The 25,316-nt window shown below is 41.3% G+C and overlaps 1 protein-coding gene across 1 annotated transcript in view; it reads right to left on the bottom strand.

Moving 5' to 3' along the window:
- arfgef3 (ARFGEF family member 3) overlaps window positions 1-25,316 on the bottom strand; it is a 59,800-nt gene that overhangs the window by 28,824 nt on the left and 5,660 nt on the right. The window contains exons 2-19 of the mRNA XM_065959278.1: window positions 24,932-24,983; window positions 20,187-20,268; window positions 19,341-19,481; window positions 19,156-19,224; window positions 15,245-15,361; window positions 15,084-15,129; window positions 13,442-13,526; window positions 11,941-12,045; window positions 11,481-11,605; window positions 10,627-10,874; window positions 10,125-10,237; window positions 9,772-9,904; window positions 9,081-9,655; window positions 7,566-7,918; window positions 4,643-4,809; window positions 4,274-4,439; window positions 3,745-3,852; window positions 2,251-2,466 (exon numbers count right to left, since the gene is read on the bottom strand). Coding sequence (XP_065815350.1) covers window positions 2,251-2,466; window positions 3,745-3,852; window positions 4,274-4,439; window positions 4,643-4,809; window positions 7,566-7,918; window positions 9,081-9,655; window positions 9,772-9,904; window positions 10,125-10,237; window positions 10,627-10,874; window positions 11,481-11,605; window positions 11,941-12,045; window positions 13,442-13,526; window positions 15,084-15,129; window positions 15,245-15,361; window positions 19,156-19,224; window positions 19,341-19,481; window positions 20,187-20,268; window positions 24,932-24,983 — 2,901 coding nt within the window. The remainder of the gene's footprint in view (window positions 1-2,250; window positions 2,467-3,744; window positions 3,853-4,273; window positions 4,440-4,642; window positions 4,810-7,565; window positions 7,919-9,080; window positions 9,656-9,771; window positions 9,905-10,124; window positions 10,238-10,626; window positions 10,875-11,480; window positions 11,606-11,940; window positions 12,046-13,441; window positions 13,527-15,083; window positions 15,130-15,244; window positions 15,362-19,155; window positions 19,225-19,340; window positions 19,482-20,186; window positions 20,269-24,931; window positions 24,984-25,316) is intronic.

The raw sequence follows: 25,316 nt of genomic DNA, 5'->3' as shown, positions 1-25,316 counted from the left end.
ATGTGACATTAAACAGACTTCTATATTGTGACTCTGGGTATTTTTCTCCTTTGGGTGTCTTTCCAGGTTTTAACTGGCAGTGAGAAAAAGAGCACCTTCCCTCCCTACATAGCGCCCTCGCTCCACATCCGAGGTTACACACCATGTGTTCATTCATATTCATAGGTGTTTCCGTGCGGATAATTTCAATCAGGTTTCCTCCCCCTGATGGCCATGCCGCTGTGTCGGTAATTCTTACTTACCGATACTTTCAGATTTTAAATGAGTAGATAATAAAATGTATTTCCCCTGATACACTCTCAAAAAATCTGCAGCTAAAAGACCTTTTTTTTAAAAAACGTATTAACCCCCTACCTGATAACCTCAAGTTGAGCTGCTGAGAGCCCAAACAGTTTCAGGATGGTACGAAACATAAAGCTGTAATTTTAAAGTGTTTAAGTTGAATCCTGTGAAGCAGGTGGAAAATAAGAACAAACATTAGCTACCAGCAAAAGCTTTCCTGCATTAACATATAATGAAACAAATGTCTTCAACACATATGAATCTTATGAATTCTACAGAAATTACAGCAACATTTTTTTATATCTTGGGTTGACTTGGAAAATGTTATAACCCCTCACACAGGGTCCATTTCGCAGCTGAGCAGCTGTACACATCAAAGGAGAACTACAAGATCACGTGGGAAAAGACATGTTGCTTTGTCTTTCTGAGGATGATTTCTTGTTCCTTTGGTTGCCTGTCTTGACATAATGTTGATTAAGTGATGCAAAATATGATCAGGAGCAGTGCCGGACGAGGGGCTGGAAAGCTCGCTGAGGTGGGATGCAGAGGCTTTGCAAGGCCGAGCGTTGTGTAAGGTCCTTGCACTGCTTGGCATAACAGGAGCTGGCAAGAGGAGAGCCATCAAGACCACTAATGAGGCTGCAGAGAGGGCTTCTAGGTGGCTTTGGATCAAGATGTCCGACCTGTGGGCCAATGCTGCTGGGACACAAGCTAGGGCCTGATCAACCCTGGCTGGGTCACCTGAGGGAGGGCGTCTGATGTCGTGAGACCCGAAACACCCGATGAACTCAGGATACATCACTGATGATGTGTCCCAGCGCATCCTCGGATGTTTCTTCAAGTCTATATATTGTGTTTTATTTTGAAATTAACCAGATGCTCTGTGCGTTTCCTTTCCTTTCCAATAAGAGGTTTATGTTATCCCTTTGAGCTGTTTTGTATTGTAACACAGTATTTATTCTATATCTACTGAACATGTTGCTCTAACACTGATGTATGTTTGAGTTACGAATGACAAGAAGGTTTAAATGGGTTTGACACTTGCACTAATAAAGTCGGTAGTTGTTCTACCCATTTGCATCCAGCTAAATTTTAATTTTAAATTGTTAAACTATTTAACCTTCAAATTACAGTTTGAGATTTGTATAGCAAAGACTTGCTAAAAGAAGAAATGACGCATCTTTCATTTCCACTCAGTTTTGTGATACATCACTTTGATTCAGTGGGTAGAGAGTATAATTGTATTGTATGAATTGTAATTGAAAAAATGTTGAAGAGCACTAAAATAAATTAATACTAATTCATGCATTCAGTCATTTTTTGAAGGCATTCTCGTGTTTGAGTGAGGAGGTTGTAAAAGTTTGATCCAAAGCTAAACTTCAGACGGGATACACGATGTGTTGAAGAGCTGCTTGAATCTGCGTCTCTTCTGAGTGATCGTTCATGGATTTTAAAGTGGCTTGATATACTCCAGGTGCCAAAATGTTAAAGTTGGAAGAACTATGGGGCTCAGTCTCATAACATGTCCTGCACTCCGACCCTCTACTCACTGGCTCATTTTGTTCATTCACCTACAGGAGAGGTTCTGTCATATGAAGGGTATGCTTCACATGTGAACAAAGACAATTTCTGAAGGCAAATCTGCCCTTGTGCTGACTTCTTATTCGTCTGCTTACATACTTCAAATGAAATCATTGATTCTTGTTTTCTTTATGTTCTAGTTGCTTCTGATTATTGCATTGCTTGTAAGCACTAACCAGAGGGCATTATGCTGAAAAACACTTCAAGCCTCTTAATCAATACAGATTTGAATCTGTACCAGCTCCAGCTGTAGCGTTGAATATCTGACTCTGACTCTGATCATTCTGTATTGAAGGGAAGGAGGAACAGAGGATTCCCTGCAGGGATGAGTGATGTGTCTTAGTTTTCTTATTAACACAAACACATGGGGCTCCATGTTATACACACCCAAACTGCAGCTGAGCGCGGCGGCTTTCCGTAGACCGTCTAAACTCAGACAGATGGTGTCTCTCTCCCTCTGACTCTGCTCTTTGACCCCCTCCGCTCCCAGGATGAAGGCCAGGCCCTTCGAGCTGCCCGCCATGCGGCCCGTCAGGGGAGTGGACAACACATCGATCAGGTTCTTCCACACGCCAGTGAGGATGAAACGAGAGAAAACTGCTCCTGAAAGACACAAATGGATCATTAAAGTAGTGTCAAATAGGAGGAGAAATATGTATCTACATAGGGAAATGAACCAGTTACCCATGCTCCTGAACAACACACACACAGCCCAACAGTCCAAAGATTGTCAAAGCGGAAAAGTAGAATAAACTGGTATACAAGGCAGTGTTTCCCCTAGGTTTACAGCGTTGGTGGGGGGAGCGCTGACACGCCAACACAAACACTTGAAGGAATCTTGGTGTTCATGCGTTACTTTTAAAGGAAAGGTATCCATAAATGACTTCTTTCCCTGATTTCCGACTTTATCCACTATTCTATCTCTACAATAAAAAGGTACAAAAAGCCCAAAAATAAATCAAAAATATTTTTTTCACTTGACCTTCAAGGGCCGCCCCCCTAATATAATGGTAGGGGAAACACTGCAAGGGATAAAGTATTTTCAAACCTCGGCTCTTTTTTTTTTATTTATGTTGGAGTTTTTTTGGGACACCAACCAGCTTCAAAACCCCCGGACTCCAATTACAAGAACAGCTATGTCACCTGGCAGAAAAGGGGAGTTGCTTGTCTACCGCTGCCTTTATTTTTATTTTTTTTACAACAAATTTAAAACACAAACAAAATCAGTGTTGGGGAGGGAGACCCTCAGCTACAATGACAAAAAAAAATGCTTTTTAAGTCATAGAAGTCTGGTGGAAAACTTATTGTACACACACAAACACACAGAAAAGCACCTATGTGGGTGACTCAGCAGCAGTTACCATGGCGACTCTCCCCAGTTTGTTGTGCTCCTGGATGATGCAGAGGGAGAGCAGGTGGTCTCTGACTCATGTTTTCCATCTTTCCGTGTGTCTGCCCTTTCCTGCTCTTACCGGCTCTTTTAAGAAAAATAACTTTTATAAGTCCTTTTGTGTTTCTTTCCACTCCACTTTTTTTCTCGCTACTAGCCAAAAAATACAAGGTCGCAGCATTAGACCATGCAGCAGCGTTGTATGGGACGCTTCACCTTCAGCATTTTCCACTGATTTACGCTGCAGCCGTTCTGCAGCGGTTTCAGGGTGAGTGAACCCTATTTAGAAGGGTTTAGCTCGGCTGATTTAGAGGCTCAGAGGGAAAAAAAAAGAATATGCAATAAAACACAACGATACTCTCTGAGTCAATCTTGTTCACAGCTGAAGTTACACTAATGAATAATTCACTGAGAACCAATCAATCGGTCCATTCATCCATCATACCACTAGCGATACTTTGGGGAAAGTTCGATGCTAATGAGCAGCTTACCTGCCATCCCAGTGTCACTGCCAGCTTTGTCACAGCTGAGTGGTGAGCGGCTGGACGCCCTCCTTATCAGCTGACCTCCGATCGCGCTGCTGCCCAGACCGTCGATATCTGAAGGACGAGGTGGGCACAAGTTAGGATAGAGGAGAAGAATGAGTAAATAAAAGCCAGGGGTAAAGCTGTTGAATATGATCATAATACGGGATGTCTGTGTTGGTCTTAGAATGTTTTTAGCTGGGTAAACGTTTGACAGATAGTATGAGTTTTTGTGATATTTTGGGAGAAAAAAAAAAAAGGATTTTCAGGTTCTCACATTATTTAAGTCATTACTTGATTGTCTTTTGGGGCAGAAATGATTCAGACTGAAGAGCAAACTATTGTCTAAAGACTCTGACTCACTGAATTGGAGTGATGTTCCTACAGTCAGGGAAACATTTCAGCTGAATGATAATCCCAGAAACATTCAGACTTCTAGTATGTAAGTTCAGTGGAGATGATTTAGATGAATGAGTGTCTGTGTGCTTGAGTGTACCTGTTAGCATGGTGATCAGTGGCAGTGTGTGCTCCTCCGGTGAGCCCCAGTACCCCGCCTCGGCCAGCAGGTTGCGCTCCAACACTTGGTGGTAGAGCTCCTCGATCCAGGCCTGAGACAGAACCACGAGGACTCCGCTGCTTTGGATCAGACGCACAAACTCCTTCTGCAAAAGAAAAACAAACGTTGAATTCTTATGCATCACTCTACTGCATTATGTCTGGAAAAAGTATTGAAAAATTGTATTGTATTTCTCAACTATTTTAATCAGCAGAAATGGAAAAGGTATGCCAATCATACTCAAATAGAAACCACGTCTGCCCCCCCCCTACAAACTCATCTTGTGGGGGAGGTCAGCACTCTGCTCACCAGGCTGAGGACGGGTGTGAGCGTTCGTCGTCTGTAGTAGTCGCAGCAGCAAAGTTTGAGATTGAGCAGCAGAGCGTAGTACGACACCAAGTAGAGTCCATCTGCGTTCATCAGAGACTGACAGCTCAGAGTGTCACCTGCCTCGAACCCCGGAGAGTGGATGCCGCCTGGAGAGAGATAATGAGAGATTTTGAAATGAAGGAACTGCCCTTTAAAAAGTAACTTTGGGTACCTTTAAACCTGGGCACTTAATTCAAATATTTAAGGGTTTACATGACACATGAGTACAGAAAGTTTGTGAACTGCTCTGCTATAGATCACTGCTGCTGGCAGCCCAGAGGACTGGCCATTTATAAGTGGGGCAAATGTTTCAAACAGTACCGGTAACTCTACTTAAAGTGCTTATTTTTGTCAATGTAAGGAAGATATATGTATTCTTAGTGTCCAACAACCTTATAAAAGGTTTCTTATAGTGATATAATAATCAGTAGCAGCTGGTTTAATGCTCTTACAAAGCCAACACACTCCACTGACCAAAAAAGTGACTCAACCTTGGGACACAGGAGTTGGTTGTCTAACTGCTGCCTCAATCTGCACGTCTGTTTGTGTTCAGACAAATTATGTTGGATCCAAAGTAACCATTTCAAATATCAAAGTCACACTTTTCTACAAATAAACTAACCAACAGAGGCAAGAGAAAGTGACTGTTTGGAGAATAATTGAGTTACACCAGAGTTAGTAACCACTGTCAAATGTATCTGCTACTGTGAATGTGAGTGAGGGAAAATGTCAACAAAGGCACTTCCAATCAGCATGTAGAATTGCTTTGACTTACACCAACCAGGAGACAAGAGTAACAAATGTAAAAAACAAACAAACATTCAACAAAAAGTCAATGTTATTCGTGCTGGTCCTGTTTGCTTTTGTAGCTCATAAAGAGGTATCCGTTTTATTTCAGTATGTTGTATAATAAGTTAGGAACGCCTCACAGAAAGAGTATATCGATGTGGGATCTTCATCAGGAAGGAAACGCTTATGTGATCTGAGAATGAGAAAATAATTGGGACACACAGAGAGGGTAATGGAGTGAGAGAAACAAAGAGAGACTAGAGAGGGAAAGAGTGGGAGGTAAAGTATAGACAATGAAGTAGTGATCGACGAAGGAAAGAAGTAAAAAAAAAAAAAAAGACAGCGTTAGGAAGAAAGAGGGCTCAGAGGGGGAAAGAGACTTTAAGACAGACAGGTAGAGGACACAGAGGTAAAGAGTGAGAAGGTGAGAGGAGCCGGAGAGAGATCATCTGTTCGCTGATGAAGTCAAGTGTTAGAATTAGAAAGTCACTCTGGAGATTCACAGCCTCCAACAAAAATTCATTAAGTCACTTAACCGCAGAGTTTAATTTGATTCGTAATTTTCTTCTGAAAAAAAAAAAAAAAAAAAAAAACCTGGCTCACTGTTTTCACTGATGGATTATGGGTCGTGCCTCGGAGGCCAAACGTTTTATTAAACTGTTCCTGCTCAGCAGTGATGGAGTGAACATAGAGTACGGTACAAACACAGTCAGACTATGTTTCTTAAAATCTTGGAGCACTTACAATCAACCAGGGAAATACATCATATTAATGTTAAACATATGAATACAGGGTGAAGGGTAATATTAATCTCCGCCGTCTATAAAACCCACCATGTTCCTTACAAGGAAACACAAGATGCTAATGAGATGCTACTAAAGCTTATGGTGTGGGCTACACTTACATTTCTATTTTTAAAAGGCAACATTGAATCTGTGTCTTCTGGCATGCCATAAATACTACAATACCCATGAGCCCCAAGGCGATGACGTTCGGAGAAATCAGTCAGAAGTGTTGCATTTGTTCTCTTCTTCACAACTGGTCCAACAATTCATTTTCTTTTGTTTAAGGTGCTATAAAAAAGAAAATGATTATTGATGACGTAATAGACGTATAGTTATACATACATAATACTACTTAGTACATGTATCTTTAAAAGCATTCATTGATCACCCTTGTCACCACATCCCTGATCTAGAAGCGAACAAGTTTAATGTATGTAATCATCCAGACTGAATGGAAATAAAAGAAATTACACTTCAAGTCGAGCACCGTGGTTGGCCATGGTGAAAGAAATATATTCAATGGAAAAACAGACTCATTACTTGAAGACTAAATCACGGAGCCATGATCAACGCTGGGAAAAGTGGACTGATTACTGGAATGAAAAGACGGGTGGAGTTATCTGCTGGGCAGGAAAGAGTGCATAAAATGAAATCTTGAGACGGAGGCCCTCACTACTTTGTTGTGCTAGATGTTTTGTGAATGTAAACAAAGAAATAAAAAAGATTTTCTTAAAGCATAGAGAGACCCATACAAGCCGCAGTGACTCAGTGTGTAGATAACACTTTGGTTCATAACTTAGTTTGAACCACTTGTTTTACTTTCACCTTGTAAGTGATCACCTGCAGGCAAGTTTATTTTTGGACTTTTTGTGACTTTATTGCAGAGACAAGAAAGTAGAGTAGGAAATCAGGGTGAGAGACATCGGGGAACAACATGTGGTAAAGAGTCACAGGTTGGATTTGAACCTGGGCCGTCCACACAGCCTCCGCACTAACCACTACGCCATCGACACACCGGAAATGAAAGTTTTTATTCCATTTTATTGTCTTGTTCACTAAGCCTGCAGAGGATTTCTGAATTTAGCTATGTGTCGACACAGTATGATGTGTTTACTTTAATAGTACAGTAGGAATATATTTATGTACTGGTTGTTTTTTCTCCACTCTTGCTCAGAAAGTGAATGTCTCACACACACACACACACACACACACACACACACACACACACACACACACACACAACACACACACACATTTATCAACCTCCCCTCCCTCCGATCATCTCTTACCAGCCTGTAGGCCTGAGCAGAAGGTGGAGGAGAAGTTCTGCAGCGACTGGTCCACATCAGTGGCGGTGGCTAATCCCAGCAGCCGGGGCAGCAGCACCGTGAGTGACTGGAAGAACAGCCTCGCACTCTGCTGGTCGGCCTCCTGGTTGCGCAGCAGTTTGAGCGACAGGGCGGCGGTGCGCAGGGAGCGGTGACCCAGACAGTCGCGAGGGGTCTGCTGCTCCTCGTCAGCCAGCGAAACGTTATCGGAGCCGATGTCAGACACGTCGGAGCGCCCCGAGTCTTTCTCAGCAGCCATGGAGTACTGGTCACACGAGTCGAATTCTGTCCGAGACAAGTCCTGCTCCTCCATACTGATGGAACAACATGAAAACAAGATTTTATTATATATACATTTGTAAACGTTTTTGATGACCATTTCAAAAACATTCTGAAAGAAATCAGACTTGGTTTTCTACATTCAAGGCAGCAATTAGTCTGAGTTAGTGTTGGATATGAAATGACTTAAGAAATGTAAAGCTCTGCTCATTTTATGTTCAGAAGCCCTGACAGGTAAGTGAGATTGATGTTCTCATATAACATTTGTACAAGTGTATCTTTTTTCCTGTGTTTATTACTTATGAACAGAGGGGAATTGTTAGCATTTTATTTAAGAAGTATCATTTTTTTCTTTGTTATTAAAGTTCCTAATTATGTATAAGTTTATTTTATCTGAGATTTTATGTATTAAAAAGGTGAGAAAAATGCAAGATATAAAATAACAGTAAATCACAGAGTAGAAATATATGATTAATGTGCGTCCTGCGGTGAGAATAAGTAGTATAACTACAACTACAAACAAACCTGAGAAAAAAAAGTGTTTTTTCCCATCTCCAAACATTTTCTCTCCTGTTTTATCACAGACCAAAACGATCTGACTTTTTTGTTTTCAGTTGCCTAAAGTTCTTCTTTTCCCCCGCATGCCTGAATGTCATTTTGTCCTCGGTTATTCTACACACACAAAAAATTGAAAAAATGATTCAAGAAAAACTTTTGTACAGCAGGGGAGAAACCTTTACCCCCCCCCCCCCCCAAAAGAATAAAAGACCTTAGAAATATTTTGCCAGCAAATTAGTTTTTTTTTGTTCTTCCGAAGTCACAAATCTGTGAGAAAACACTTAAAAACAGACTTTCTTTGAGCTGTGGTCTAAACTGAATTAAACATCAAAAACTAAAAGCCAGAGTCCAAAAACCAAACCTGACAAACCTCTGTGTAGGAAAATCTAATTAAAAGAAAATACTACAAAATCACATCATGTTGCAACCCTATGACAGGGGAATCAAATGTGTAAAAAATACATCTGTTAAGTCAGGCTTACTATAATATCTGTACATGGCTACTATTTAGTTCATTAAAGATGTTGCACATCTGCCACATCATCTTTTGGAAAACCTCTAGATGACACCAGCTTGAAGTCGAGAACTTCAATGGCTTCTATTCAGATTTGACACACCTGGACAAACACACACGCGTACCTGAAGTTGCTCTCGCTGTATCGAGACCCTCCCCCGTGGTGAGACCTGGCCCTGGACTCCACAGACAGAAAGTTGGTGATGTCGGGGTAGACGAGAGCGTGACTGCGCTGCACCACATCTGGAGGAACCACACCTCCCCTGTCTCCTCCTACACCAGCTCTCTGTTTCTCTCCTCTCCCCTCAACTTCCACGGCACCCACCACGTCCTCCATTTGGATCCCCTGACCCGGCTCCAGGCTCCGCTCGGGTTTGGTCCCCACATGGCCGCCGCAGGACGAGGGTGAGGGGAGGTTTGTGTCTCCACACTCCTCGGGAGTGGTGTGACCCGGCCCCACCTCCGGGTCCAGGGTTGTCTGGCCTGTTTCTGTGGTGATGCTGATGCTGATGTCGGGGCTGCGCTCAGAGGCCTTGCTGGTTGCCATGTTGGAGGAAGAAGAGCTGAGGTCCCAGGGAGCCTGCTCCGAGGCGAGGATGTGTCTCTGCCACCTGAAGTCAGCCTCATTGATCTCCATGGACTCCCGCGTGGACTCTGTTCCATCTTTTAGATCCTCCAATCGTTTGAGGAGAAGCCGAGCCTGAAACACAAACATTAACTTAAAATAAGCTTATAAGCTCTCAATTCCAACGTTATTTTATTGAGTGCAAAGTACTGAGGTGACCCTCCTAATGCTATACTTTCATAGTAGAATACCTGCTCAGGCTGGATGCCGCGTCCCTGGGACAGTTCATCCAGCGCCCCGAGGAGGGCACAGGCACAGGAGACGGAGGAGTAACACGCCTCTATGCCTCCCTTCATACAGGCCTCTGTCATCCCGTCCATCACTCTTAAGACGTAAACAGAAACACACAATCAAACATTTTACGCTTAAGTGATGTACAGAAAGTAGAGGAACATTTTAAGACAGTAAAAGACAATGTATCATTTCAGCAGATTTAAACATGTGAGAGCATATGCTAACTTAAAATGAAATCATGTATTTCCCGCTCTTTCTTTACTTTCCGAAAAAACTCGGTATGAAGGCAAAAGAGAGAAGAGGAACTCACAGTTTGAGAAGGTCAAGGTGGGATTTCCTCTTTGAGAAGGAGCGCTTCCTGGTTTCAGGCTCAGCCACACATGGACCGGCCAGGTCGTACAGCCGCTGAGGGCTGCCAAGAATCTAATAAACACACACAGAAAGACATTCATTCATTCCACATTCACGTGTTGTCTTATTTCTACCATGTCTAGACAGATCCTTCGAACGCCTCCCTGTTGCTCTTGTTTCTTACTTGAGCGACAGGCTGTAACATGGTGTGCATCAGTTTAGAACAGTGAGCACACATTTTCAACATAACTACTTCTTAGGTGTCCAATTATCTGGAGCCAATTGAAAACCTGAAGCCAGAAATAATTGGGTATTCAACCAGACAATAGTTCAATCATTAATACCTCACACTTGTATACTTCATTGAAATGGAAAGGAAATCAACGGCTTTATGAAGGAAATCAATTGACATGAAAGTAAATGTTTGTGAGATGTTGAGCAATGATTTCTTGTGCTTCTACCTCCTTCATGATGCGGATGGCCTCGGTGCGGTGCTGAGGAGGCGGGTACAGCAGGATCCTGTGGTAGAGCGACTGCAGCACTGGTTTCATCGACTCCACGCAGCTCACGAGTCGAACAAGCTCGGCGGCGATGTAACACACAGTCCGCACTACAGGCGCAATCCTGGCAGGGGCGCTGGAGGAGCAGCCTGACCCTCTGCCTTGATCAGATACCCCTCCACTGGAGGAGTCCAGCTCATGGCTGATCCCTGGCAGAAGAAAACAAGGACCAAAATTAAGGCTGCAGATCTGAAACTGTGTAAAAAAAGTGTAACTGTCACACTTTCAACCAGAAGAAAGTTACAAATAAATTCCAACTAAATCAACTGCCTCTATCATAATCTGTTCTCTGATAGAAGAAGTGCCCTCTACAGAGATTTCGACCATTTAGAAGACGACAATATTGTGAAATTCAACGTGGTCTTTGTTTTAAAGATGCAGATTTGTTGAGGGAAAGAACAATGGACATATACTGTAAACCCTGTGAATGACTGAATCCCCACTCAGATGGATCTTTTTCAAAAGCTTTTGCAAGAATTTTAACATTGGGCCCATTACCTCCTTGAAATTTATCAGCACCACTACAGCACAAGCTTTGACCTCATTTAGAACAGAGGATGAGTGGAAGAGTCTTATAACATTTGACAGCTGATTTTACTCTGGTTGCCATCAACTGATTAGCTGCCAAAGGTTATTTTGTCCAGAACAAAAACAGAATCCTCGTATTCCTTTCAATTGACTCAAAGTAGCCCTTGGATTATTCTGTAAAAAGAAAAATGGCTATCCATGCAGGTGTCTCTGGTAAATACAGTTACCTAGACTGAGTCTGTCTGAGCGGCGTTCTCTGTCTGGCGTCCCCATGTAGCCGTGGTGGGAAGCGATGGTTTTGTCATTGACAGGATTTCCCATGATTGCAACAAGGGATGGACACAGCTGCTTCCTGGAAGGAGGAATATTATTGTTCTCTTATCTCTTATTAGAATACAGTTAATCAAAATGAAGTGAGAAGACTTATTTGAAGAAAAAACTGAGAACAACAAAAAACCTCGCCATTAATTAATATATAGTATATTGCGTATTGTGATTAACTGAAAAGCATCAAGATCCTTTTTTCTTTTTTTTTTTTGGAGAAAAAAACAACAACTTCCAAATTATTCTTTACTGGCAACCTCACAGTGATCGGAATTTTTTTCATCTTTTAGTCGGGAGCTACAGCTGTTGCTTTATTCATTGTTGGCAGCATGTGTAGGATTAAAACCATCTAATATCGCTTACCATACAAGGTCTGTAAAACCTCTGGACAGGTGCATTGTGGGAGGACAGCTGCTGAGCATGGAGAGGATGCACTCCAAGTAGAGGAGTTGTAGGAGCTGGTTTCCACTGGAAAATACAAAGACAGTGTCTGTAGAGTTAGTCATAATGTACAGTATGTCAAGTTCAATAAAACCATTCTGTTTATATAGGCATGGTTCAGAAAACCTGAGAAAAGAAAAGGAACATATTAATAAGTGCAATTATACGACAGTTGCAACCATGTTTAAGCATTTATCGTACTGTATGTGTGTATTTCCACAAAGTTTGGATTTTAAAGTGATTCTGCAAAAGTTTATATTTCACTAATATGCTAAGGTTTATACTCTGTAATTCATTAAACCCTTGTCTGTCAGTTGATTTCACACAATGGACTTCATGCAGTATTAAAGAGTATAATACTGTTTATTATACAGTAACTGAATCCTGAGGAGAGAATGAAGGAGGCCAGGAAAAATATTTATGAAGAGCTGAGAGCCATGGAGATGGAGCGCAGAGAAAGAGTTGCTCTAGAGGCCGTGGAGAAGCTCGAGATGGAGAATGAGGAGAAAGAAAAAGTGTACGAAATTACAGTGAGGACGAAAGAGAGAAGTATAAGGAGGAGAGGAGGATGTAAGAGGCCAAACAGAATGATTAAGAGGAGAGGACGGTCAATGAACTTAAGGCCCTGCAAAAAGCAGAGAAGCTTCAGTTGAATAAAGTCATACAGGGGGATGAAGAGGAGCCTAAGTACATCATAAAAGCTCTGAAAGAGGAGCAGCAGAGAGGAGGCGGGGCTCTGTTCCCTGTAGAGAGTAGGAGACAATGCTGGCTGTGATCTCCAGACCTCTGAGCTTGAAGCGAAACAGCATCAGGGTAGAAAGAAACCCCTGATCAGTAAGTGGGTTGGAAAGAAAAGCCCCACCCTAACAACTCCACCTATCTCCTCTTTGCTGCAAAGGCTGCACCAAAGTCTGAGTGTTGATTTGTTTTGATCATACTGTATTTAAAACTTAACCTTCTGAGCCCTAGCATGTTATACTTTAAATGACATCAAATAATGAAAATTAATGATAATATTCTGTAAAAATATTTTTTAAAAATGAAGAAATTGTTTCATAAAAGAAACCTTTTCAATCATGTCACTCTTTATTTTTATCAACGGTTTTCCTGAGACTCATTCATTTCTTGTCACTTTAAAGAACCAGTGTTTCTTTCATTACTTAACTTTACTATTTTTATTTTGTATATTTCTTGTGTATGTTACTTAAACTATGTTTGCCTAATATTTCTTCAGACAAACCAGAACCTCCTAAACCAGCTCCTCACAGGTGTGGCTGGAGAAACTGAAAGTTGATTACCGGGTGGACAAATACCAGGATAACAGAGAGAGGCAGGATGAGAAGAGAAAGTGAGTGAATTATCACCAAAATATTTCAACAACAACACAAATATAACATCATGTGAAGAGAAACAGCAGTGTTACCTGTCTACAGACTCCAACTTTTCACAGAAAACTGACAGAACGGTAACCACATCTTCACACAGGGCCTGGCTGGTTGGAGAAATATCTGCAAACACATACACAAAGGCACACACAGGTTAATTCATGGACTTATTTTTATCTTTATTCAATATGTACATGAAGTGATAAAAACATCATTACTCTCCCCCCCCCATACCTCCCTCTTTATCTCGCTTACCTCCTGATCTTCCTTTTTATAAATAAAATAAATCAATACCTTCTCTATAAACCTGTTTGCTCTCTGCCTGCATAGTCATCCATCTTACCCGTCTTATGTGAGTGTGTTAGTGTGTGATTGGATCGTATTATAAGAAGCCCCGACATTCTCTCTGTAAAGGTGTATCTGAGGACTGGTGATTACAGTTTGGTAATAACAGCAACAGAACAGTTTGTACGCCACAATAAAAATAACTAAAAGCCAAGAAGTGCTCCATGTTGTCAAAATCTTATGAAACAAAATCTTGCAGGCAGCTGCTAAGAAGACAGTTTATAAAGTAAAAGGATGTAAACACATCTTCAGATTTTGAATGAAACAAATTCAATATTTGTTATCAACAATCATGATGAATCCGTCTGTAACACTTCTTGGGTTAGGTTGTCCAGATTTTTTTTTTTTTTTTTTTTTTTTTTTTCAGAGCTCAGTGGTTTAATAGTCATTATTACACGCAGTGAATAAAATAAAAAACATACTTGGCTATTAACAGATTAGAACGAGTCAGACAAAGAATACAAAGTCTACGCTGATTAGGGCTGACAAAGGAAAAAACATGTCGTTATCTGAGTGGAAATGCTTTAGAACCACTCATTGTCAGGATGTTTTAGCATTTGGAAATGCACTTAGATGGTCTCAGCTGTAGATAAGACAAGAAAATATGCAGACCCCCCCCGCCTCCTGAAAGAGTGGGCCTGTTAAACCAGAGTGTGAGTGCGTTCCAAATCCACTCCTTCAAATCTACAAGGTTTGATTAAGTATGAATTTTAAATATAAAAACTTGAGGATTTTGATGCTAGCTGCGAATAACAAAGACAATCGAACCATTCCCTTGAAAATGTCTCTCTTTAGTGCTCATAACAAATTATGTTAACCACTTATTCAGGTACACCCGTGCAGTCTGATGCAAAGTGATACATTTTATGATTTGTGTGTAATGTTGCAATGTCTGCTAGTCTGTCCTTACTGTGCTGGTCTTTCTGTTTTTAACTATTGTACAGTGTCTTTGAGTTTTTTTTAAAAGCGCTTATAAATAAAATGTATTATTATTATTATTATTATTATCATTACATCAATCATTCCAGAAAGTCCACATGATTCCTATGATGCTCAGTTTTGTAACAGAGGTGTTTAGTTAGGCAGATTCTGCTGTTAGTTAGTGAGGTAGCCCCGAACACTGCAACACAATGTGAAATCACAGACTGGGGCTCCGATATCAGGCCTTTGAGATATCATTATAACAGTACAAGGGGTGGTATGACGGCACAGCTTCACTACTGTGCTGTAGTGGAATCGTGATGTAAAAAAGGCTCATGTAATAGAGGTAATTAAAGCCCTGAAGCAGATTGAGGAAAGCATCGGAGGTGAATGATAGCACTCGTATTGATTTACCTCTTCTGTGCAGGGGTGGTGCAATCACCTCGTCTCCATCAGCACCCTGTGGAGGAGAACACAGCAAGAGGAATGTTAACTGTGTCAACTAGACATTCTGAGTGTGTGTGTGTGTGTGTGTGTGTGTGTCAGTGCATACTAGAGGTAAATAGAAAGATAACCTCTTGTCTGTGTCGCAGCTGTAGTGTCAGGTCTCCCAGTATTTGGCTCAACGTGGCTCTGACTGCCGTGTTGATGCTGCGCTGGTGACAGCTGGACACATAGGTCTCGATGCACACCTACATGAACACACAAACACACAAACATCTGTCAGTCCGCTATCTCTCCTTGTGTCTGAGTCACTAAAAACAGACAACCCATGACGCACTATCCGCAGCATCACACACACACACACACACACACACACACACACACACACACACACACACACACACACACACACACACACACACACACACACACACACACACACACACACACACACACACACACACACACACACACACACACACACACACACACACACACACACACACACACACACACACACACACACACACACACACCAAACTGTCAGAGAGAGAGACTTATTGGAGGTTTCCATGATGTCACAAGTTACCCCGGTAACCAATGTTTACGGTGACCAAAGGACAGAAACGGGGTAGGGTGGTTTATATTAAAACACACACACACACACACACACACACACACACACACACACACACACACACACACACACACACACACACACACACACACACACACACACACACACACACACACACACACACACACACACACACACACACACACACACACACACACACACACACACACTACGGTTATTATTAAAGCTAAATGATCAATACAATCAACAATAAATATGTAAAATTTTCTTAATTTCAGAAAAATAAAAAACAAGACATCACAGCTCTAATGATTGGTTCACAGAGAAAAGAGGTAAGAGGCTGAGAGGTAAGAGACCTACGTATACATCTTCTAACAAAGACCATCTCTGTTAATTATATCCAGAGTTAAAGTCTCAGCAGCCTCAGGGATGGTTTCCACCACCTGTGATGAATCAATAAAAGATCAATACATCCTGCCTCATTATGCCATCCAGCTGAAATCAAGTCTGTGTACTAGATGGTAACACTGCAAGAGGCTTCATCAAGCCTCAGCTAAATTTAGAGTGGCCCAACGTGCATTCAATCCATATCAGATTATTTGTATGCATTTTATTGCTGCATTTTAGTGGAAGTTTGCTTATGATGAGAAATAATACTGGACATTTTTAAAGCTAAGAAATATAACATTGTGTAAAGGTTCACTTGAGTGAAGTTGCAGAGGAAGTGATCAAATATATTCTGACTGAAAAGGGACAGATAGTCTAGTTCGTTTATAAAGTTCTTATTCCTGGTGTCTCACTGCCAAACAATTAATTCGATTTCCATGTAGTCCCTGGGCACGAATACAATAAGAGCCTGCTGTTACTTCCTTTGCCTAAAGGTGGCAACAATGTCACATATAGGTTTGCATTTAGGTTTACCTAATCATAGTCAAGACGCTCACATGTTAATATGAAAAGGTTCAGTAATTATTTTGCCAACCTGCACATCGAGATCTTACGTTATTCTCAAACACTACAATGTGACAGCCTTTGGGAGCGATTTAGGGTTCACTATCTTTTCCAAGCACATTTGGACATGAGCCACGAATGACCAAACCTGCAATTAGCAGACGACCAGCAGTGCTGCTACCAGACACTCTCTCCATTTGGAACCATTTCACATTGGATCTAACAGAAGTATTGAGATCAGTTTATTATGCTTAAGGCTTAGAGACAACGCTCCTGACTCAGTCTCAGGCGACAGTAAATATCTCACAGGGTTCAAAACACTTTACGATGGTGTTATAGAGATGAAATATAAATCTTCCTGCTCCCTGTGGATGAAACTGAACAATCCCCCGTCAGTGCTGCCAAACCCTGCATTAAGAAGCCGAACTGGGCCTCACTGTATGGGATGTTACACTTAATGGAGTGTTGTTGACAGCCTCTCAAGCCACCCTGAGTTATGACCCGACACAAACACCACCCACATGCACACCAGATGGCCGGCCCTGGCAGCACAGAGGCCATTAACACAACATGTTGACCAGGTTTTTATGAGCTGTTAATGGACGTCAGACATCACCTGGGTGCAGGAGCTGCTGATGCTGATGCTGAGGGAATCTAGTTCATTGAGAAACACTCGCACCCAAACAGAACCCTGCAAAATGACTTTGCGTTTGGAGACACAAGGGTTGGTGCTCCCTGAGAGGGTGAATCAGATAACCTAACTCATCCCACATAGGGGCTGTGGCAAGTCCAAAGGAGGCTGTAGTCAGTTGAATTCCAATGTGTTCCAGTCTCTCTTTCTTGTGTTTCTCATGTTAACTCAATTGCTTTTACTTAACTTACTCCGTTGTTTATGTATAAGAGGCAAAGAGATAAATACATGTTTCTTAACAGTGATTATAGGGTCTTTTTTGCACAAAGAGTAGCTGGAATGGCACATAATATATATATAATATATATGTATATATGTACTGAAAAAATAAATTAGTGATGGAGAACATTGTGCTGCAGGATTGATTTCAAGTCTCTACAGATAATAATCAAATCGGTTTCAATGAATCAGGGTCAGCTTGGTGATTTAAAGGAGAGATATGTAACTCTGACACCTAGCGTTTAAAATGGGTACTGCAGTGCGAATTTTAAATATTGGAGAGAGCTGTCTCCATCTTCTCCCTAATGACACGGACACTGAAGCTTCAGTGTTTAGCCAGCTCTGCATCGGTCTTGAAACCATTCTGCGCTCTAACCTCTCTCCATTTTTCAAAAGCATCTCCAATATTTATACTAGTTCTACCACGTTTCTGGTCGTGGAGCTTATTAGCAAAATGCCAGTGCTCTTTAGTTTGGGTAGAATCAGTTATATCTGAACCATTTCTCTTCCCCGATTCCATCGCTGAAACACCTGTTGCTTTTACCATTTGCCTGCTAAACCTAGAGGCGTCCACAATGGCCATGTGGGGGTGCCTTAAAACCGCCTTCCTTCTCTGGTCAAAACAAAAACAGACTTTTTGTCACCAGTATCAAACTTAGAAGGAGGACATACCCATTAAAGTCTGGGGTATTGCTTTAAGGCGGTGCAGAGCCTCAAGAAGTCCTCTAAAATCCAGACAGCACCTCAACACAACGGAGGAATATCACCTGCAGATTATCTGGCTTTACAATTTAAACTGGTATTTGACTGAAAAGGTGACTGAAACAAATATTGTCCTTTCACAGAACATTTATGTTGGTTGCTTGTATAAAGTTACTGTGCAAAGAAAGAATGTGATGTGCAGTAATCCATGGGGGGCTGTGCACCCTGTTGGACTTATATTCTTGGTCCTTTTTTGCCTTTATTGGATAGAGCAGCTGAACAGAGACAGGAAATGCTGGGAAGACAAAGTAGAGGATGACCTGCAGCAAAGGGCCCTGATTGGATTTGAACGCATGGCCGCTGCGACAAGGACCATAGCCTATTTGTTATTAGCATGGTCTTCAATAGTCAAATCAATCCTGTCACCATGACAACAGCTTTGACTTTGCTTTATCATGAGATAAAACAACACAAAGAAGAAACAACAAAAGGTGGAGTTAAAACACAAACATGAGAGTTAAACGTTGACTTACATTATCAGTGAAATTCTTCCAGAGTTCTCAGTTAGTAGTAAGTAAAGACATCCCCTCATTCGCATTGTAATCAGGAAGTTGGTTATTTTGCCAAAAAAAAAAAAACTGTCACATTTATCATGAAACAATGGGAGAGCAAATTTGGCACAACCCTGAGCCACATCTTAGATTCATTTTCAAACTGCAGCTGTCAGTACCGTTCCCAGGAGCAAATGAGCAGGGATTGAAAATATTCATTTATGCAACTTGCTGACCAAAACCTTCCTGTCCCTGTTTGATGCTGCATGTAAAATCTAGAATAAATGATGATGAAGCACATTCGTATCAAACAGACTCAGGCCATCCTACCTCAGCAATCCTCAGAATGGAGTCTCCATTAATGTCAAAGTTTGGTGAATATGTGATACACAGCAGGACCTGCACACAGGAGAAACAAACACAGTGCTTGACTCAAAGAAAATCACTGTCCAGATATTAAGGAATATGAATCAATTTTTGAGGGCAAAAACAGCTTGTATATTCCCAGGTATTACCTTCATGACCTCCACCTGCAGGTCTTCATGGAGGGATGGGGTTATTCTAATGGCTTCCAACATCTGACTGAGCAGCTGCTTCTCCAGGACCTCCACCTCCATGCTGACTCCACCCACAAATCTGTCCTCACACAGGAGCTTCTGATTGGAGACAGGAGCAAAGGGAAAAGAGCTTCAACTAGCAGACCAACGGTTTTAAAACATCACGTATTTAAATAACACCCTCACTGGATATATCATTTCTTCAAATAACATGAGACAACAGATAAAACCCTTACGGAGGAATTTGCAACGCTATTGGAGGAAAGGGGGTTTGCACAACAGCGAAACGCTAAATGTAATATGAGTAAAAAAAAAAATTAACCAAATCAAATGAACCAAAAGTTACAAAAAAGTTACCATGTTGCAGAATATTGTAACTTGATGCTAGTCCTAACATTTTTTATATTTTATTTAACTATCGTCAGTGTTTAAAACAAGCCTGGCTGTATGACACTTCTGATGTTCTTGGGTTTAAAGCTGTGCTGTAGTGGAAATTGAATGCTTATCCTGAATTCTATGATATAAGTGACAGTAAAGCATGCAAACTGACTCATTACTTTCACTAACAACACCTTATTACCTGAATAAGCCCCATCAAGCCACTAGAAGTAAGGTTATAGATATATTCAGTTGAAAAAGGCAGAATTCCACTTTTTAAAATGTTGACAAAAATGTGGGTTGTTTTTCTTTTGTTTTCTTTTAACTGACTTTGTGTAAAATACATTTTTTAAGAAAGAAGAACAACATGAAAAGGACTGAATTGGCTTGTTGGGATAGAAAAGTCATCTCTACTGAAATGCATACCTGCATGCCAGTAAGAGCTGCCTGTCCCAGTTTGGTGTTTTTAGACTCCAGAGCCATCTGTAGAGGCAGAAGACAGCGCTCTCTGGAAAAAGAGACACAAACATGTTATTTACAACCAATCACAAACACTGCCTCTGTTCTCGTCCTCCTTCTCTGAGACTCTTTCTTCTTTGTATTGTTTTCATTGTTTTATTGTTGTTCTTTATTAAGCTTCTTTCAGAAAAACTCTAAATAAGTGTAAAGTATTATCGTTATTATTATTAAAATAACTATGTTACCATTGATGTTTACAATGAGGGACGCTTAATTCAATAGTGTTTATAGAAGCAGGAACATGTGGGTAAGAAAAATAAAGCCAACATGTTTTATTGACAAAAAACCACAACAAAAAAACCACACAAAAAAAACAAGACCTCTGTTGGCCTCTTGAGGCAGGCCCCTAAAAGAGAGTCAACCCCAGATGTTAAAATGCCCAACATCGCAGATAATGTTGACATTATTACAGTCCGGTAGGTAAAACAGATGCAGTCTTTGTTGCTCATTTTGCTGTCCATGACTGTATGATGGGTAAATATACAGATCATCTATCCCAACAATATTAATGCTGAAAGTTATGCATAATTTAGTGGAAGGACAAATGCTGCTAGCTGTCTGTTAGGTGCTAACTCAGAGAGTTGGTGGTGCTTGTTGAGTGTTAAACATTCACTTAGATTTGGTACCAAGTGCATGGAGGTCAGGATTGTTTTGGTTGTTCCCCATAGAGAAGGCCAAAAAGACCGAGGGTACATTTCATGCCTCAATGCATCCCACACTTGTGTACTTCACTGGTGTCACAGTGCCTCCCACCTGCAGATGCAGATGCAGAAGATGAAGTGAAAGAGAGAGCGGGGACAAGGAAATAACTTCACGGGTAGCAACATCTGTGACTTCAGTCGGCTTTAACAAATGTTTGTGTCAGCACTAAAGGGAAGTGGAACTGTAATAATTCTTATAAAATAAACTGAATACAGTCTCTGTTTTTTATTAAACTCTATTGATTTTGATACGTTTCACTTCGGAGCGATCTGCTGCAGCATCCAATCAATGAGTCATCCAAAAAGGGGGCGTGTCTGCGTGAAAAAAGCCCTCTGTGAAGTCTGCTCTCGTATTTCCTCGCTTCCCGTTCCTCTCTCCTCTGAGCATCATCAAGGGCTTTGGAACGATCATTAAGATAGGGGGGGGGGGGGTCCAGAACTACATTCGGGTTCGGCAGAGGATCGATGAAACATGATTTAAGAGGCATGAGATGCACCTCGAGACATCAGACTTATTCATTTAGGCCATTTATGGCTCCAAATAAAACAAGATGGTGGGGGCCATAATGCCATGTAATGGGTGAGGTAACTTCTTATGGGTGATTCTCAGGGAGACACTCCAGGGCCAATTTCTGTCTTTAATAATGCCTCTAATGATTCTCCACTAGCCTTTACGTCATCTTTCGTTATTGTAGTTGATTGAGAGCCCCCCCTTGTGGTGGAATCTACAAATTGTATCTTTAAATCGGCTTCAAGTCTGATATAAATTAGTGAGAAACTGCTCATTTTTGTCAGTACGGCACACTTCAGACTATTATCACTAATATTGAAAAAAGTTAAAGCAGCGATGTGAGTGTTTGTTTGATCAATCTAAAAAAGCAGCTAGACGGACTGTATGCGGCTGAATCTGCCTTGACCGACACAGATGCAGAGAAATGTCTTTGCTGACCCCAATGAGACTGGAGAGGCAGTCATGCAGTCCATGTCTTCAGGAGGCAAGTGCCAAGCAGGGGCCAGGAACCAGCGATAACAAGCTCACGCCATGTCGGACTTTTAGACATTCAATTCCACAAGAACAAAAAGTAATGTGTGCACAACATTCACCCATTGCCATAAAAAAAAAAGATGCAATAAAAAGCATAAAGGTGTCCTTTTTGTCCTATATGGCCTGTTGTCTTTAATTCTCTATAATCTGCTTTTTATTCTACACCGTCATCGTTGATTTCTTGCAGTATCCTTGAGATACTGTACAACACTAACATTCCAGTCAGCTAAGAACCATCTATAAATGGATTCATAACAATAAAAATAACACCTCTCAGTTAAAAATAGAAGTTTCAGAATCTACTTCCCTTTTTTTTCCAAACACTACAGAAGCAGTTACATAACCCAGCAACTGTGTTTGAATCACAGAGCAATTTTCTTTCTTTCCACTTCGTCTTCACTGAGCGAGCTCTGCTGCTGAGCGCAGGCTACTGGGCTTCATCTCTGAGCTGTCAGAAATCCACTGGTTGAGTGGGGCCCACAGCACGGCTCCAAACCAACCATTTCCCTACAGTTGGGACACTATTCATGAGCAAGTACAGTGCAAGGAATGAAAGGTCACACAAATACCACCATTCAAGTAGACTATCAGGATAAGAATCTTAAAGTGAACTGCAAAGCAAAACCCACTGAAATGTCCTAAAACCCTTGGCTCACTGACTGAGAACCGTGGCACTACATTACAAGGACATTATCATCAATAATTAATCCAACAATCTCTAACAAAACAATGGAGGTTATTGAGTGAATAATTCATGGCTAGATTAGCTGGAACAGCATCCAGAACTTCTACCATTCAACAGCCAGCAGCAGCCAGCAGCAGCAGCTCTCCATTCAACTCAGGAATCAGAGATAGCATTAATGCTCACATGAGAATGATATTACATTCTGTGTTTCTGCTTAAAAAAAACAATCAGACAGGTGTTTTAGTATGAAATATACTGGATAATAAAGTTTGGACACACAGCCAGACCTACATTTTTTAAGCTGCAGTCACTGTGAACAGCTCTGAATATTTAGTAAATGTTCCGTTTGATTTTGTCGTTATAATTCGATAGACATGACTGGCATACACAGGGCTGAATTTAACAACACCTCCAAACTAATTTCATGATGTGATCAAAATGAAACCCTGTTAGGGGTTATGTTGTTTTTCTGTATAGCACCAAGAGTTTTACATTCAGGTCTTTGGTCACCTTGAGACAATACACTGCAGAAAGAGACCATTCCTATTAGATTCAGACCTCGTTAAGCAGATCAGGCATGTAACCAAGCAACAGTTTCCCTTTGTCAGCGACATTATTAAACTCAGTATTTCCACTGTGTTAAATTCAAAACGTGGGAGCTAATTTGATGTGAACTGCAACTCATTTCCCCCAATAGAGTACATTCTTATCCCACCCTTCTATGCTCTGATTGGCTGGTACTTGTTGCCTCACAGTTTGCTTTCATTGTTTTCAGTCAGGGGTACAAGGAACCATTTTCATTTACCTCAGAAGTGTGTGATACGTTTTTTTAAAGCCAAACTAAACCTAACCAAACTGTGACAAATGTACAACCGTTAGAACATACATGGTTAGGTTTCATAATCTTAACTTCTTATTGAGGTTACGGAGATGATCATTGTTGGTGTTAAATTATTAAGTCAACATGGACCATTTGTTTCACATGGGACAAGAAGAGCTGACTCCTTGGTGCAAAACCCAAGGAATCCACGTTGCAGCCCATTCAAATGTCGATTTCTACAGAAGAAATAAACATGTTTTGAATTTGCATAAATATGGGCTTGGTTGAGGTGACAGGAGGTTGCCCAGAAACTGTTAAAGCCCGCCCAATTTCCAGCTCTTTGACTGTTTCCAGATTGATGGAAAGTAAAGTGGAGAAAGCATTCCCAACACGGTGACTGCAATAGTTGGGCTTTAACATCTGATGCTTCTGAATGACCACTTGTTTGACAGCTGCACATTTCTACTGAATACTGTAATTATGATTGTTACGATGATGCTTTAGGAGGATTCACTTCAGTGTCTTTAGCGGTAGGTGTGGTTGGTAGGAGGAGAAGCAGGGTCAGTACTGATGACACACCTGAGGGGGGGGGGGGGGTGTGGTGGCTCTGTCTCTGTAACCTTCATTAGCAGCACCTGCGGAGGAGCCGGCGGGATTTTGTTTTGAGTGGAAGAGCCGCCACGATGGAGACGCCAGGACGCAAGACAACTGAGAGGCTGAAATCTGAAGTAACGTTTGTTTTGTGTGAACACTTCACGGGTTCTTTTGCACATAAATCGAAGCTGATATGAAAGAGCGGGCTGGAGGAGGAGATCGCACCCAAGTGACTCCGTTGATCGGGCTGTCCGAGTGTGCTGGTCGCGGCACTCAAACAGACAGGACAGTTGAACACACATTCAGGTAAGGCAGGATACACCTTCACGTTTACGTAACACATAAGGAGAGGCACTAGTTACAGGCTCACTGGCCTTAGAGTCAGGCTCAAGGATAGCTTTTAGCTGTGGGTTTGTGGAGCGGCGTAACTATGATATTTAAACAGTTTAACCCAAGTGATGTCTAGAATTGCTTATAGACACACTGCCTTGTGTGAGTTGAGTGCTAAAGTTCAGTATTTGCATTATCACTACAGAGATCATATCAACACTCCAATGAATTCAAATCATACACTGGGTAGAATAGTGGTGTGCACATTTTATATTCTCTGCTGTAAATGAACAGTCTGTACAGTTTGTGGTGGTCCAACAAACATTTTGCTGCGTCATATGGAGTCATACTGAACGCCATCATTGGTTAGTCATTAAAGACTTTCTGCAAGAGAGACTGTAACAAGGTCTGATGTCATGCCTTTGAAGCTTTGAGTTTACATGAGAGAGCTGAACAGTGTGCAGAGCTTTGACTTACCGAAGCTGTGAAGGGGAAATCTTTGCTGACCCATTCTGAGACTCGAGGGTTTCTGTGATTTAAGGGGGACAAAGGAAAGGACAAACTGTTATTCATCAATCTTGAGAGATATCATGCGGTACATTTAGCTAAACCAAAAGAAAACAGAAATTCACCAAAAAGAAGAGCGTTCTGTTTGTTGAGCTCAGAAAGACCAAATAAGAATATTAAATTTTCATATGCAGGATAAGAGTAAGGATAAGGATTTTAATAATGTGCAGTCTTAGGTAAATAACATAGTATGAAAGAATAGATATATCCTGATATGTTACCTCTATCTTATCCAAAGAGTTGACCGGACCCTGTAGTTCATTCTGACTAAATAACTCACACACAGTCCGGCATC

The sequence above is a fragment of the Labrus bergylta genome, chromosome 10 (genome assembly GCF_963930695.1).
Source record: "Labrus bergylta chromosome 10, fLabBer1.1, whole genome shotgun sequence".
Classification (NCBI taxonomy): Eukaryota; Metazoa; Chordata; class Actinopteri; order Labriformes; family Labridae; genus Labrus; species Labrus bergylta.
Note: the sequence above shows the minus strand (reverse complement) of the source record. Positions and strands in the feature narration are given on the sequence as shown.